The following is a 17,209-nucleotide window of genomic DNA, read 5'->3' as shown; positions in this document are numbered from 1 at the left end:
GAAATGGTTACATGGAAAGCCATCCAACATCCACACTACTTGCTTTACAATTGTGATAACAACCGCAATTCAGATGTTATTGCAGCGATTAGAAGCAGTGACTCTGAGATCCACTTCTGAGGTCCACAGCTATTTAGACATGGTTTAATTATACTTGTATAGCAATTGAACGTAAACCATGGTTCACACTGCCTAGTAAAGATGTTATAGTTTATTGTGATTGGCTTGCGAGTTTGTGGCTGCAGTTTTATTATATAATCACTCTGACACAATAACAAAGAAATAGCTGGAAATAAAAAACAACAGTTAATCTCATTTAGCTCTCACCAACACCACATAGTAATGGAAGATAACTCCCAGCTACTTTTATAGCACTTCAGTGTTACGTTTAATGTGCTGGACAAGTTCAAAATGTGTCTTGTGTGGGTTTTATTACACTGTGTCTCTCCATCAGTGCATTGATGCTAAAAAAAAGTTTGGTCATCTGCCTTCCTCTAAACGCTCAAACTTATTAACATTCCTGACTCTAATGGACCCTGTGTCATTTGAAGCAAGACGCAGAGAGGAACAACAACACACCCGACACACTTTCTGCTGCCAGCTGCCTGTGAGAAACATCGTAATTATTTACAGCATTGAACGAGCACTCTTTTCACTCAGAAATGAAAAAATAAACACTTCATAATTACTTCATTAATGATAAGTTAAGTGTTCTTCCTGCTCGTGTCACTGCAAAAAAGAGCAGCTTTAACAAGGGAATGATTGACAACCACTTAAATATTTCAACAGCGGTTCAAAGCACTGGTATGCAACTTTGTCCAAATATTCATGCTGCACACAGGATGAATAACTTTCCCGATCCAATGGATTTTCAAAACTGTTCTTAACATGAAAACCAGGCTTGTACAGGCTTTATTACATAAAGTTAAGTTTTAAAGGCACAGCCGTGTGAATAACTGTATGTAAAATGTGTGCTGGTGTCATCAACTCTAGATGACTCAGAACTTTCTCCAACAGGGTGTATTTGAAGTCAAACCATGGTCTTTTTCCCCCAACAGTAACCGAGTCATTTTGGCTCGCAGACGTAACCAAAGTAGAAAAGTGAAAATAAGCAGCTGCGAGAGGGAAAATTGAAACGGTGTCCAGATTCCACCGTTTAGCTGAACGGCAATGAAATGGGTCGTTTTCAGATTGAATGAACAAAGATTGATCCTATCATACTATTTGCTTGTTGGGATTTGCATCTACTTCAAAAACAGCTCAACAGCTATGTTTTTGTGACAAGGAAAAAAAAACACCTGTTATTAAAATTCTCATTGGTTTGTTGTCAGTATGATAAAAGGGTAAAAATGGCAGTATGGTAACAGGTTGCACAGTAAATGTGAATATGTTAAGATGCTGAATATAGAATTAAACAACTGAAAATGAAGCTGCTAGCTCGGCTTACAACTCTGAATCCTGGTTTATTTGATAATTACTCTTTTTCACTAAGTAGTTTTTCCCGAAAGAAAAAGGTCAGGGATGCAAGTGGCAGGAAATGAGCTTCCTCCAAAGCATGTCTGGGATCTGCTTTGGAGATAGAGCAACAAGCTCAAAGAGCTGCTAAACCTCCACAACAAAATGAGAAAGCTGTGGCAGTTTTGACATCTAATTAGGCTGGCACCTGGAAATCTTGTAGGTGAGATGTTTGGGACGTGTCCCATCAGGAGGAGACTGCTGGAAAACACAGAGCAAGCGAGGAAAATTATGTCTCTCAGCTGGGAGCGCCCCCAGATAAGCTGGAGGACATCGCTAGGGAGAGGGATATCCGGGCACCTCTGTTACCTTCTGCCCCCACAAACCATAATTCATCATTGGATGAATATTATATGGATATTTTTCAGCAAAAAATAGGTTACAAGTTCTTAAACCTTAAAACTCTTTAAATGTTGAATTTCTACAATAATAACAAATCATTTTCACATGATTTAAAAAATGAAAACATTGCACTTTTCTGAAACCTTTCCCAGCAATGTTGTGGAGAGCAGACAAATCTTGGGGTTAGCCAAGGTTACAAGAGGCTCCAGCGAAAAGCTGAACCGCCTGTGCCACATGTAACAGCTTTTCTCTCCCCACCCTCGCTGACGGTTAAGGCATCTGTAACTAATCAGTCACCTCCCACTTACAGCAACCTGCGTGTTACATCACCATGTGATTGCTATATTTTCTCATTAAAATATTTTCCCAAGCGTAACACTGAGAGCTACAGGTCGTCTCTAATTTTTCCCCACTAAACCTCTGTAAATCATTCAGCCTCGGTCATGTCCTCCCTCCGCTCGCAGCGTGCTTTGCCCTCATCACTAGTGTGAAACAGAACAAAATCAAGCTTTTTGGATGATATGTAGCACACATGTTTGACTGCACTGAGGAGTTTCAGTTGCAAATGGCTCCACTGATTAGCAGTAAGTGAATTACTACAAGTGATCTCATATGATCTCGATAAGTTAACTAGTACAAAGCGCCATCAGGTATAGCCATGCAGGAAAGGATCAGCGATTATAGTGCAACAGGTCTGACTTTAGAGTAACTAAAGGAGTTTGCAGAAAGCAGAAGAGATAAAAGATTTTAAAAACATGTTTCCATGTTTATTTTAGCAAGAAGCCACGGATGCTTGGTTTCATTGTATTAACAGGCTGGGTATGTGAATACTCTGGCGGGCAGTTTAAGGTTAACAGCTAGTAGTAAAAACAAGGACCTTCATTACAGCCGCAGCTGGTGTGCTCGTCCCAGCTTAATTTTACAAGCGAATCAGTGTTTTTTTCCTTTTTTTATTATTTTCTGGAGTAGAATTTAACCGAATGAACACTTGTCTTGATACATGTGCACATTTTTGGCCAGAATTCTCTTAAACAAAAATATTTAATGGGAAAAAAAGACACATTTAAAAAATGTATTATACCTCTATTACTTGTCTGTTATATAACATTAGGGATGCTCGTGGCAATTCATTTCTTAATCAGCTAAACAGGTCAGTTAAGAAACAGTCAAATATTAAGTTACATTTGAAAACGGTTTAAAAAAAAATATCTCCATTCCAAAAGGTCACATGACAATCTCATTGGCTCACGGAGTTGTGATGTCACTACACTTTGATCCTTTGAAGTTTGACCTTAAATAGGGGTGAGAAACAGCAATTTGTAGTTCGTGTCTTCGCAGCATTTGTGTTTGCAGCTTTCACACGTTCACCACAGAAACTTTTGGAAACCTTTTCAGAGTTGTCGTGTACAACTTTCAACATGTATCCTACAAGACACCAACCAAGGCAAAAAGATTACGCCGCTTCTCCTTCCTGTCGTGGCCGGCCAAATGACCTCTTAGCTGTCCAAAGGGCATTACATGACAGTAGGAAGGAAAACTACCACCTCCAGAATAAAATTCAACAGATTGAAGACGAGAAACTTCAAATGGAGGAGAAGTGTAGACAGATGGAAGCGCAAAATAAGAACCTTGAAGAAAGACAACAACGCCAGCCCGACATAACAATTATTAATGAGGGCTGGGGAATCAAGTTTGGACAAGCCCGAGACCAGATTGTCTTCCTAATTAAGGAAAACAAGCAAAAGAGCGCGGAACTAAAGGAGATGTCCAACCAGCTTAAAGACAGCAAAGCTACTGTTGAGAAGACAGAATGGGATCTCCAATATATGGACCAAAGGAATCGGCTGCTCCAAACAAACTTCAATGAAGCTGTGAAAAAAAATAAAGAAATCCTCCAACAGAAGGAAGAACAGGAGAAAAAGCAAAGAGACATGGAGCACAAACTCAAAGTCACGGAGGAAAAATACACAATGCTGAAAGTAAAGTTGGATGATACACTGCGCCAAAATAAAGACCTTCTTCAAGAGAAAGAAAGATTGAAAGAAGAGAAGTGTATTGTCGAAGACTTTGAGGGTAAAAACCTAAAACTGCAACAGTTTTGTAGTGAACTGAAGGACAAAACAAGTCAACTAGAAAGGGAAAAAGAAAAACTGGACAAACAATGCTCACACATGCAGAAAAGGATGGATCAAATGGCGAGAAACAACTCCGAGCTCACTAAGGGAATATTGTTGGAATACAACAACTTGAAGCGCAAACACACTGAAATGCAGGCGCAAAAGCAAGAACAAGACAACATACATGACGACCTGCAGCGTACGCTCCAAGATATCCACAGAAGAAATGAGGAGCTACAAGACATGTACAAAGAAGTACAACAGAGAAACGCAGACATGCACAAGGACAAGATAATGCAGGAGGAAACATCCAAAGAGCTCAGGGAAAAGCTTGAAGAAAAACAAGCAACCTTGGAAGAGGTGGAGAAAACATGCAAGAAGCTTGAGAAACAAAACAAAGAAACCATCGATGAGTTGAGAACCCTCATCCTGGAAAAAAAAGCTCTTGTAGAAAACTGCATGAAAAAGAAGAACAAACGCTTCCGCTGGCCCTGGAGGAGGAACTCTACTGCTTCCTCACCTGGTGTAGCCTCGTCTTGCTCCACCTCTGTTCACCTCCCCAACCAGTCCCGGCAGTTGACTGTCCCCTCCTGAGCCTGGTTCTGCCGGAGGTTTCTGCCCGTTTAAAGGCAGTTTTTCCTCCCCACTGTCGCCTAGTGCGTGCTCAGAGGGGATTGTTGGGGTTTTCTCTCCTCTACCTTGTTTCATTATTTACTTAACTTTTTGTTCTTACTTCATTTTACCTTGTTTCATTATTTACTTGTTAACGTTTTGTTCTTACTTCATTTTACCTTGTTTCATTATTTACTTGTTAACGTTTTGTTCTTACTTCATTTTACCTTGTTTCTTATTTACTTGTTAACGTTTTGTTCTTACTTCATTTTACCTTGTTTCGTTATTTACTTGTTAACGTTTTGTTCTTACTTCATTTTACCTTGTTTTGTTATTTACTTGTTAACGTTTTGTTCTTACTTCATTTTACCTTGTTTCGTTATTTACTTGTTAACGTTTTGTTCTTACTTCATTTTACCTTGTTTCGTTATTTACTTGTTAACGTTTTGTTCTTACTTCATTTTACCTTGTTTCGTTATTTACTTGTTAACGTTTTGTTCTTACTTCATTTTACCTTGTTTCGTTATTTACTTGTTAACGTTTTGTTCTTACTTCATTTTACCTTGTTTCGTTATTTACTTGTTAACGTTTTGTTCTTACTTCATTTTACCTTGTTTCGTTATTTACTTGTTAACGTTTTGTTCTTACTTCATTTTACCTTGTTTTGTTATTTACTTGTTAACGTTTTGTTCTTACTTCATTTTACCTTGTTTCTTATTTACTTGTTAACGTTTTGTTCTTACTTCATTTTACCTTGTTTCTTATTTACTTGTTAACGTTTTGTTCTTACTTCATTTTACCTTGTTTCATTATTTACTTGTTTACTTTTTCTTTTTCAACTTATTTATAAAACAATAAACCAATTGAATTTATCCTTTGAGTAGTTTTCATCTAATCTTTTCATCTATAACTTTTTCAAACATTCATATCTGTCGTTTATCTTCTTCTTGAAACCTCATAAATGGTGAAGGAAAAATCCTGGAACATGGTTCCAGGAAAAAGATAATTTAAAAAGGATAATTTAAATATGATTAATCTGTTTGGAAATCTGCAGGTAAACTGTCTGTCTGAGAAATTGATCAAATTAGAAGAGAGGTCAGCTGGATATTTAGATGTCACTCCTCCTATGCAAATTAATCAAATTCCTAAAGTGTAGTATTGCTGATTTTGAATAAGACCTTGAAGGACAGAAGACACATTTTCCTGGTAAAAATGATGGCTGTAAAATTGGTGAAAGGGAGCCGGCCAACTGGTCTGCTTCTCCCACCCAGTTTGTCATGGTCCATGGGTCTTTGATCCAAGGTTTTGAGTCTTTGAGTTGAGGATTCATTCTAGTTTTGAATTTTAGGTTCTTTGGATTAGGTTTCTGTCGTGTTAATGTTTTGTTTTCTATTCACAAGGTTGTTTTTAATACATCTTGTTAATTTTCTGATGCTTTGTATAAGTTCTTTATGGTTTACTTTCTAGCCTTGTTTGTGCCTTCAGTTTCTGTTCACTTTAGTGATGTATTTAGTGAGTCTCCCTTTGTGTTTCTGTTCTGGCCCTCCTTCTGTCTCGTCTGTTTGTCTTTATCTTTCAATGTTTCTTCATCTCTGTCTCAATGTCTCACGTTCAGTCTGTCTTCTTGTCTGTTTTCTTTACTTACTTCCTGTCTTTAATTTGAAACATTCAGTTTCCCTTCATGTCTTGCGCAGCTTTTCTTCCTGTCCTGGGCCCTCACTGGTTCCCTGATTGTCTTCATTTCCTCTATCCTCATTACCTCTTGTGTATGTACTTTCTCAGTCTCAGCCTTCTTTGTCATTTGTCGTGTTGTCCATGACCATATCTGTGTGCCATGTAGCTCTGATTTCCATGTGCTGTCTGAATAAGTAATCCTAGTGTTTCTTGGATACTTGTATTCCCTGGCTGTTCTGAGAACTTTGCTATTTTAATTTAATTAGCATTAAATACACACCGTATGTTCGACTTTTGTCTTCTGAGTATTGCATTTAGATATGCAACCTCTTAGACACAGTGATCCATAAGACTGTTGGTTAATTAGTCCAACACTCTAATAAGGGAATTTGTGATAAACCAAAACGGTATGAAAACAGTCATCTCACCACCAAAGCTATCAATTTGATGTGGGAAAATTCTCTTTACGACAAAAGACGTGGGACAAGATATGGCAACTAGATAAGCAGGAATGGATGCAATTTACTGAATGTATTCATACAATGACACTAAGTGTGGTGTGAAGTTACTGCATGAGATGAGCTTTTTCTTTCTGTTTATTTAACCTTATGCTGCTGCAGACCTGTACCACATGTAAAGTGTTGCAAAAATGTTCCAGATAAGACGCCTCGTGTGACTTTTAGGTAAAATATTAACACATGAAGTCATCTTTATTTTTACAACAAGGTTCGCGCTGGAACGGTCTTGTCTTTCAGCGAGCATCTGTGTGTAACCCACATAAAATGAGGGTACCACTTTAATGAGTGATAAATATGAGGAGAGATGGGCAGCCTGCCCAACCAATTGAAATGCACAGGTCCCAGTATGCAGATACTAACCCCATGTTTGCCTACTGGTGGTGGTCAGAGGGCCTGGTGGCGCCAGTGTCCGGCAGCCTCGCCTCTGTCAGTGCGCCCCAGGGCAGCTGTGGCTACAATGTAGCTTGCATCACCAGTGTGTGAATGTGTGTGTGAATGACTGAATGTAGTGTGAAGCGCTTTGGGGTCCTTAGGGACTAGAAAAGCGCTATACAAATGCAGGCCATTTGACCAATGGGAAAGCAGCCTGCCGCTGTATGTCTCACCCACCTACACTGTGTTCGGTGCTATGTGTGGAGGTAGTTGCATGCTAGCAGGAGAAAAGAGAGACTGAGGTTTTTGAGTTAGAAAGAGTATTAGATAAAAGTTTGTAACCAACTGTGCTGCACATAAGTTCGCTGGTTATCAGCTACCTTTCATGTTAAAAGTAGCCAAAGTGAGTAAACAGGCGAATGCTGCAGTTTTCTGGCGACTTTATAAAGTACCGCGTGGAGCTAAACTGTTAGCCTTTGTTAGCTCTGGTCGTTATCAACTGCCTGAAAGTTCATCTCAATCTGCTTCCAGAAGTAAGGTAACACTTGAAGCGCGACAAATGTTTATTTTCTTTCACGTCGCATTACTGTCATTAAAGAGAAAAAAAACCATGTCCTGTTACGTTATTTAGAGCCCCGCATTTTCCGACCGAGAGACACCATACTATTGTCTTCGACGCGTGTGTGTGCTTTTTGTGTGTGTGTGTGCTGAATTGTTCCTGAGGTGGATCCTCAGGAACAATTCCCAGCCTTCCCACCTGGACTTAAAGCAGGGGTGGGCAATTCCAGGCCTCGAGGGCCGGTGTCCTGCGGGTTTTAGATCTCACCTTGGATCAACACACCTGAATCACATGATTAGTTCGTTACCAGGCCTCTGGAGAACTTCAGGACATGTTGAGGAGCTAATTTAGCCATTTAAATCAGCTGTGTTGGTTCAAGGACACATCTAAAACCTGCAGGGACACCGGCCTTCGAGGCCTGGAGTTGCCCAAAGACTGAGATTCGCTTCTTTTCCACTTGATGATCTGCTGCACCTTGCAGTGTGTATCACTCACACTTTAACACAGCTGGTTATTCATAAGACCACTGACTGACATTCTCTCACCCCTATTTTCTTTCACACCCTGGGAAAGAAAATAGGAGTGGACATTTTTTATTTGGGACTTTAAATAATAAGCTGTTGTGTAGAACATTTTCCACATGTGAAAAGAGTGTGAGATTTTCATTTGAATGTACATTGGATTTGTGTAATCTGTTTGTATAAAAGTTAAGGAGTCAGGTTACTAGGGTGCACCCGAGCATTGAAAACCAAAAGGGACACTTGGCCAAGTCATTGTCTTAGTATGTGTTTTACTTTTCTTTCATTTTTTGTAAGTTTCTTTTCTACAATTGTAAAGTGCCTTTAACCTGTGCTTGTCAACCTTATGGTTTATTTCACTAAAGTCGGTTGGTTCTTTTGAGTTACATTCTTGTCTCAGTGTCTCATTTAAACACACCTCTGTGCTCCTATAGTCGAACCTATTGGCCCATTTATATATTATTTTCAGCAATTCCCCTTACTGTGTTACATGTGAGATGCAGGGATCACATACATCCGGCCTCCTGATGACTTTAGCTCCTAAAAAACGCGCAGCTGATGACACTCACCATTTTCCCTCGCTGTTCTCAAACTGCTGGACAGTGTAGCCGAACATATCTTCCAGCGGTCCAGAGAAGGACAAACTGTTCTTCTGGTCCACGTTGAAGGAGAACACGCAGGTCAGCAGCACTGCAAAGATAAAAGTACAGTAAAGGTTACGCATGATAAGACTCGAGAGTGGCGCCGCTTTACTTCCTGTTTGAGTCTGCTGTGCTGCTCTTCAGAGTGGATTTACATAAACTGATGGGCAAATACTGAAACAAAAGATGTGCGTATGCAGTTATTTCTAAGTGCAGAAGCCATAAACACTCAGTAAATATTTCTGAAACCCTCAAGATGCCTCTTCGAAATGGAAAAAAAAAGAGATTACTAAAATACTTTGTAAATGTAATAAATAAAAGTTAGCATTTAGGTATTTTAGTTACAGCAAATATAAATAATTCTATTTATGTCAATATTATTTACGGGTGCATGAAAATGATGTACCCAGATGAGGGCCGAACTTTGTGAACCACAGACACGCACACAGACACACACAGTCATTCTGGAAGAGGAATTTCGAACATCAATGTGAGCCATTTTGGTCAGGGTTCAATCTGACCTCCAGGACAATGGCTTCTTCTCTGCACTCTGCCCAGTCTGGGTCTGTCTGTCACTGAGATGAGTATATCACAGAGCCTCTATATAAATCCATCCATGTCTCATTGTGCCTGCACCACAATGACACTCTTTATATCTACTGTGCCAGGAAATTCCTTCAATATAATTTATTCAATTCCCGGACCTTTGAGGGAGTGTAGAGGAGTAGAAGAACAGTGGGATTAAAAACAGAATGTGCAAAGGCAGACCGCATACATAGACACACAAGGATAAAGCAGCTATTTATCCTTTGATGGTAATGCTTTGTAGCTAATGTGTCTGAGAACTACATTAAAAGGTCTAGACTGAAGTAATTTTACATCTTTTAGCAACACCCAAGAATTGATTATGTTTGTTGGTTTATCCACCAGATATTTCAGTGTGGTCCACACAGCAACATCCCAGACAGATTGCTTTGATATTTAGAAGAGACATTCACGAGCTCCAGAAAATGAATGAATGTTCTTACTCAGTCAAAACATCCCTGAATCTACACAATTTATTCTTCTGATTAAAAGCATAAAATGATTACAGTAGCATCTAAAAGAGAGCCCTGTGAAAGTACACCCCGTGATTTAGCAGCTTATATGATTTTATCAGGACCTTTCCGTGGTTGTGGATGAATTTTGACTCTTCTTTACAGCGCTGCTTCAGTTTAGTGACGTTTGCAGGCATTCGTTTATGCACAACTATCTTAAGGTCCCACCACGGCATTTCAGTCAGGCTGAAGTCTGGACTTAGACTGAACCACTGCAACATCTTCACTCTTTTCTTTTTCAGTCATTCTGCTGTAAGTCTTCTGCTGTGGATGTTATCATTTTCCTGTGGCATGACCCAGTTTTGGTCAAGCTTTATCTGTCGGACAGATGTCCTCATTGTTGACTCTAGAATACTTTGCTGTTCAGAGAAGATCATGGTTGACTCAAAGACTGCAAGGTTCCCGTCCTATGGCCACAAAACAAGCACAAATCATCACCCCTCCACCACCGTGCCTCACAGTCGGTTTGTGCTGCTATGCTGAGTTTGGTTTTTGCATTGTGCATTATGGACAAAAATCTTCACTTTGGTCTTGTCTGTCCAAAGGATATTGTTCCAGAGGTCTTATTCTTTGTTCAGATGTAACTCTACTGCCATGTTCTTTTTAGAGAGACAGAAGCTAAAGTTTTTCACACATATAGGTTTGGCCTTTTTCCCCCTTAAAAATAACCACCTTCATTTAGAAACTACATTTTGTGTTTACTTGTGTTATCTTTGTCTAATATTTAAATTTATTTGATGATCTGACAAAAATGGGAAATCAGGAAGGGAGCAAACACTTTTTCACACCAGTGTAAAGACAATTTGGAATATCTGATATATACAAAATAATTCTGCATACAGTTGGGTCAAAGTAACTACAGAGCCCACTTCAAGAGACCATTTAATTCGACTGTAAAGTAAAGAGTTTTTATATACTGCACTAGGAAGCTGACTTATTTTGGGAGCCAGCGTCTAGTGGTCACTCAAGGAACTTTTGTTTTTCTTCAGCACTGGCTTAATATTTCAGCCGAGGTTGTCTCTTGGCTCCATACATTCAAATGTGCTTACTGGCTTACTAAAATCACAAACTGCTGAAAATGTGGAGTGGTCTCTTGTGCATATTAACAACACAAGAAAGCCACAGAGAGCAATACATGCAGGGATTAGCATATGTAAGCATCCCTCTCTGTAAACAGAGCAGTTGTAAAACTGCTAGTCACGTTTAAATGTCGATCATTTAGATTTGATATAAGATTTCACTTTTTAAATTTCCAGAGACCACGAAGGAGGCCTGCTGAGTCATATACAGGAACCCCAGATGAGAAGTATTATCCCCTCTGTTTCTCCCTCAGTCATTTCTGCACTTCCTCTGTGACCCCCTTTCCATCTCTCAGAGAAGCTCAATTTCCTTTTCCTATTAACCTGATTATACACATCTCCACAAATCCAAAGGTACACACGCACACACGGACACACAGCTAATTTAGCTGATTTAAGATGGCTTCAGGCCAACCAGGCCTTTTCATTCATCACAGACTGAGCTCAAGTACAGTTCAGAGTCAAACCGGCCTGAGTTGTAAATCACTTAGGAACATCATTTGTCCACTGGCAGGCACATACTTTGTGTATACCAATCTCATTTCGCTGTATTGGGTGTCTCCTGGCTCTACTCTCTTCAAATCAGAACCAGTGAAGTTATATAACTGTCTATTTTTGTGAGATGGGCTAACATCTGCCCTGGAAAACCAATAAGCAGTCTTGTCCCTCTGTGGATGGAAATGGCCACATGAGTGTCTGAGGTACTGGCATATATACCCATATGGAAAAGAAATAGTAAAAACATACATGATTTACTCATGAAAGTGGCCACTTTCTCATTACTTTCATATATTTTTTTAGTAAGTATACAAAACATACAAGTTTCATTGTATAATTTTTCAAGGGATCTTATATGTGTTTTCACTCTTGTATGCTTTTCATACAAGTTTCATACAAGACAGATAAAAACTTTATAAGATTTATATATATATCTTTTCCATATGGGTATATTTGTCCATCACTGCTGGAAGGTTCATTATGTACTCAGTCACACATGAGCGTGTATAGCACATCAGTTCATCCTGACTGAAATATCTCAACAACTCCTCAATGGACTCCCATGAAATTTTGTGCAGACACTCATGGTCCCCAGGGGAAATAAAATACTTGCTAAGGTCAAGCTGTGACTTTTCTTTAAGAATGAAACTGATCATTGTGGTTTAAGTGAAATGTGTCAAAAATTACTCATTTAGACCCCCTTCAGGACGAAATGTTCTGACTGCAAAAAAGGACAGAATTAAGCAAGATGTAGGTTTGAGTTGTAAAAGTAAAGCCAATGCAGAAGTGCACTGACTCTTCTTTCCCTTTCATGGGATTATGGGTGACTCAGGTTGCAAACTGACTTCTGGATGTAGGTCTATAAGTCTATGGGAAAATGGCCCTTGGCTTCCTTGCTTTTTGACCTCAGTAAACACTTTCTTGATTACTTTATGACACCAGTTGCTATTTTCAAGTCATACTGAATAAAACATGAAGTTCATTTTGTAAGTTATGGTCATTATCCAGAAAAGGGAATTATCGAGGGTTGAATGACTTGTCAGTCGCTAGCCAATAAGCAAGCAGTGTCACTGTCAAACTCAACTTTACCTCATTAGATATGGTTTCAAAAAACGTTGAAATGCCAGAAACAGTAAGCTTAACAAACTTTGCTTGAGCCTTTCTCCAACAGTAACTGACATATATATACAGTATATACAACTAGCAGAACATCTTTACAGCGTAGATGGAAGGAAATACAGGCTTAGCTTCCTGGTACATTTAAAGGGAAAGAAAAATAAAGCCACTACAGATGTGTCTTTAACCTGTATTCTTTTCTGAAGGCCACCATATGGTGACAGCAAAAAGCAAAACCATCTTTTAAATAGTTTATAGGTTGGCTTAAAAAATGGTAACAAGCTAATTTCTCCTTGGCATTTTTGTACAACTTACCAGTTTCAAGGCAGTAACATTTAAAGTGGCCACTTCAAGTGATGGATGCTTGCTTTTACATCTTGCTGAACATTCAACCCCTTTAAAAGAGCAGTCAGTTGGGCATTACTTTCTGGCAAGTACATTCATTTTAAGCCTATTTGTCAATGGCTAAATTTAGCATCCCATTAAGTATCACAAGAGAACAATGGAAGCACCTTGCTAATTAAGCTAGCTAGCCAACTAGCTACTTTTGGTCTTCCATCCAACCTTTTGTCCATTTTCTGTCATTTAACATTGTCCAGGCCTAATGTACAAACAAATATATGATGTGATAGTGGTTACAAACATCTTTTACTGTTTATAGATAAATAATACTGAGCTTAAAGCAGCATGCTGTCCTTCCATAAACAAAACTGACAGTGCGTTTTAACTTTAAGACAATTTCCCTTTGTTTTGTGCTCCACACTACAAAAACAGCAGAGGCCCACAGCGTCAATGAACACGTCCAAAAAAGCCAAAAAATCTGCATGTCATTTATCAAAATGGAAAACATGCTGACCAGAAATGTCTAATCTAAGTTGGTTTGAATACTGCAAAAGTGATATTACAGTGGGTCTGTTTTCAGTCAAGGACCACGTGGTCCTGATTGATCCCAGCAGTCTGTCAGCCACACAATAAAAGCCCACTGCTCTCTCTGCCACAGTTATCAAAACCAAAGGAAAACCAAAAGACTTTGCTGCTGATACAGCGAGTGCAGAAAGCAGCACCCGCTGACCTGTGAGACATCACTCAACTTAGCACCTGTAGGCTTCAAAGCTTGGCTCAGCTATGGTTAAAAATCTGCATCCCATTGGCACCTGCTCATCTGTAACATATCTAACCATCTATAAAGAGCTTTAAAGCTTAATGCAAATCACCAGCTCTGGGAAACAAAATCATGAAGTGGGCCTGACATTTGACCTTAATTAGATGCAGTGAGAAATCAGTTGTTAAATTGATCCAAGACAGACAGTCAAAACAAATCTTCTAAAAAGAAAGCAAGCAAACATCTGCAGAAACTAGAAAAAAGTTCATGTCGTGCTGAACTGAAGACTGAACTGGTGCATTTATCATTTATGGCGTTGACCCTTCAAAGGAATAATGTCAAAAGGGGCTTTGGGTGGGACTCAGACCTTTTCTAAAACCACATGCTGGCATTTAATAAGAGACAACACTGGCAAGAGAAAAGCTTCAAATAATTCTGGCATGTCTGTGGGCAGCCTAGAGCCATGAAGAAGTTATAAAACTGAAATATTTCCAGATTTCCTCCTTTGTTCTTTTATCTTTGTCCATTTTTCTTCTTTACTGCACATTTTTCCCATTTTTCCCCCATCCATTTTTTCTCTGAATTCATCTACTTTGCCACTCCAGCAGTAACCACGCTACCCTCTCTAATCGCTCTAGGAATGGTTATCACGAGCTGAACTTCTGACAGCTTTTAGCTCCGCTTACTTTGACAAAAATCTTCTCATTTGGCTGCCTGCTCAGTCTCTGCTTTAGTCTTGGCAAATGTGCGGCATGGGGGCTTGCAGTGGACATAAAGGTTATAGATGTAGGCGTGTTTGTGGCTTTACAAGCAGAAGAGAACACAAGTGGCCGCTTTTTTTTTTTGAGGTTTAGTGATTACATCTGTAGGCAGGGGCGGATTGGATAAATAACACAAGCTAAAAGAGACACACGAATCCGCTGCAGATATGTCAGCAGCTGTGGAAGGATAAAGGGAAGAGGTAGCGTGAGCAGTGCGTAAACAGAGCAACAGCAACTCAGGTGCCCTCTGTGTTTATACAGGCTGGCCTTCAGGAAGCATACTGGACATGCTCAGTTACCTGAATTAAAAATATAGTTAAAAACACAAAATCCACACCACTGACAGATATATTAAGCAGGAGATAAAGTTCACAGCAAGTGATTCACTGGCTGCAGACGATTGGTCACTAGTGGACATTCCAGGTTCCGGTTCCAGTAAATTCAACCCAAGAAATGAAGAACAGATACTACAGATGTGATGAAAGCCTACAATTTGTTACCAAGGTTTATGCCAAAAAAAGTAAAAATGTGACAACACCTTCCGAGATGTTTGCTTATTAAGCTTAACAAACAAGTACACCAACAATCATGCGTTTAGACAGAAGACGGCTGATCATGGACAAATTATAAGCAGACAACCAAACCATTTAGGAAGCTTATCCAGAGAGACATTGAGTTTGGAGGGGTTAGCACTCACTAGCTGGGATAGGCTCCAGACTCACCGTTACCCTGAACTGCATAAGCAAAAGAAGATGGCTCAAATTTATCTAATCTATGCAACTCTATGAGGTACCTTAAGCTGCATGTAGATTACACTGTGAGAAAGTTTCTGCCATTAACTTTGTATTAACAAACTGCCAAAATGTACATATCCTTAGGTATTGCTGTTATTGTTCACAGACTGGGTCAGGATCATTGAAGCAATGTTTAAAGGTGCAGTGTGTAAAATCTCACCACTAGATGTCAGTAGATTGAAGAATCTAACTACAGTGGCCACTGTAGGACAAACAACTTTGGCTGTCATTCATTTTTAGTGAGTGTAGGCTGTCAGTCCACTCCTTCCCTCAATTCAATTTAATTCAATTCAATTTTATTTATAAAGCCCAAATCACAACAAAATAGCGCCAAATCACAACAAAAGTCCCCTCAAGGCGCTTCATAGATACAGAGAAAAACCCAACAATCATATGACCCCCTATGAGCAAGCACTTTGGCGACAGTGGGAAGGAAAAACTCCCTTTTAACAGGAAGAAACCTCCGGCAGAACCAGGCTCAGGGAGGGGCGGCCATCTGCTGCGACCGGTTGGGGTGAGAGAAGGAAGACAGGATAAAGACATGCTGTGGAAGAGAGACAGAGGTTAATAACAGATATGATTCAATGCAGAGAGGTCTATTAATACATAGTGAGTGAGAAAGGTGACTGGAAAGGAAAAACTCAATGCATCATGGGAATCCCCCGGCAGCCTACGTCTATTGCAGCATAACTAAGGGAGGATTCAGGGTCACCTGGTCCAGCCCTAACTATATGCTTTAGCAAAAAGGAAAGTTTTAAGCCTAATCTTGAAAGTAGAGATAGTGTCTGTCTCCCGAATCCAAACTGGAAGCTGGTTCCACAGAAGAGGGGCCTGAAAACTGAAGGCTCTGCCTCCCATTCTACTTTTAAATACTCTAGGAACAACAAGTAGGCCTGCAGAGCGAGAGCGAAGTGCTCTAATAGGGTGATATGGTACTACAAGGTCATTAAGATAAGATGGGGCCTGATTATTTAAGACCTTGTATGTGAGGAGCAGGATTTTGAATTCAATTCTGGATTTAACAGGAAGCCAATGAAGGGAAGCCAAAACAGGAGAAATATGCTCTCTCTTTCTAGTCCCTGTCAGGACTCTTGCTGCAGCATTTTGGATTAGCTGAAGGCTTTTCAGTGAGTTTTTTGGACATCCTGATAATAATGAATTACAGTAGTCCAGCCTGGAAGTAATAAATGCATGAACTAGTTTTTCAGCGTCACTCTGAGACAGGATATTTCTAATTTTAGAGATGTTGCGCAAATGGAAGAAAGCAGTCTTACATATTTGTTTAATATGTGCTTGAAGGACATGTCCTGGTCAAAAATGACTCCAAGGTTCCTCACAGCGTTACTGGAGGCCAAGGTAATGCCATCCAGAGTAAGAATCTGGTTAGATACCATATTTCTAAGCTTTTCAGGGCCGAGTACAATAACCTCAGTTTTATCTGAATTAAGAAGCAGAAAGTTAGCGGCCATCCAGGTCTTTATGTCTTTAAGACATTCCTGCAGTTTAACTAATTGGTGTGTGTTATCTGGCTTCATGGACAGATAGAGCTGGGTGTCATCTGCATAGCAGTGAAAATGTATGCTATGTCTTCTAATGATGCTGCCTAAGGGAAGCATGTATAATGTAAACAGAATTGGTCCTAGCACTGAACCCTGTGGAACTCCATAATTAACCTCAGTGTGTGAAGAGGACTCTCCATTTACATGCACAAACTTGGAGTCTATTAGATAGATATGATACAAACCACTGCAGCGCAGTACCTGTAATACCTACAGCATGTTCTAATCGCTCTAATAGGATATTATGGTCGACAGTATCGAACGCTGCACTAGAGGTCTAGCAGGACAAGCACAGAGATGAGTCCACTGTCAGAGGCCATAAGAAGATCATTTGT

General features: G+C 39.7%; 1 protein-coding gene across 1 annotated transcript in view; it reads right to left on the bottom strand.

Annotated features, from left to right (window-relative positions):
- itga1 (integrin, alpha 1) overlaps nt 1-17,209 on the bottom strand; it is a 62,711-nt gene that overhangs the window by 24,456 nt on the left and 21,046 nt on the right. The window contains exon 2 of the mRNA XM_005917311.2: nt 8,797-8,917. Within this exon, the coding sequence (XP_005917373.1) occupies nt 8,797-8,917 (121 nt within the window). The remainder of the gene's footprint in view (nt 1-8,796; nt 8,918-17,209) is intronic.

Source organism: Haplochromis burtoni, unplaced genomic scaffold (assembly GCF_018398535.1).
Source record: "Haplochromis burtoni strain Fernald_Lab_line unplaced genomic scaffold, NCSU_Asbu1 Contig_23, whole genome shotgun sequence".
In the NCBI taxonomy this organism is placed as follows: domain Eukaryota; kingdom Metazoa; phylum Chordata; class Actinopteri; order Cichliformes; family Cichlidae; genus Haplochromis; species Haplochromis burtoni.
This window is presented reverse-complemented; position numbering and strand designations above follow the sequence as displayed.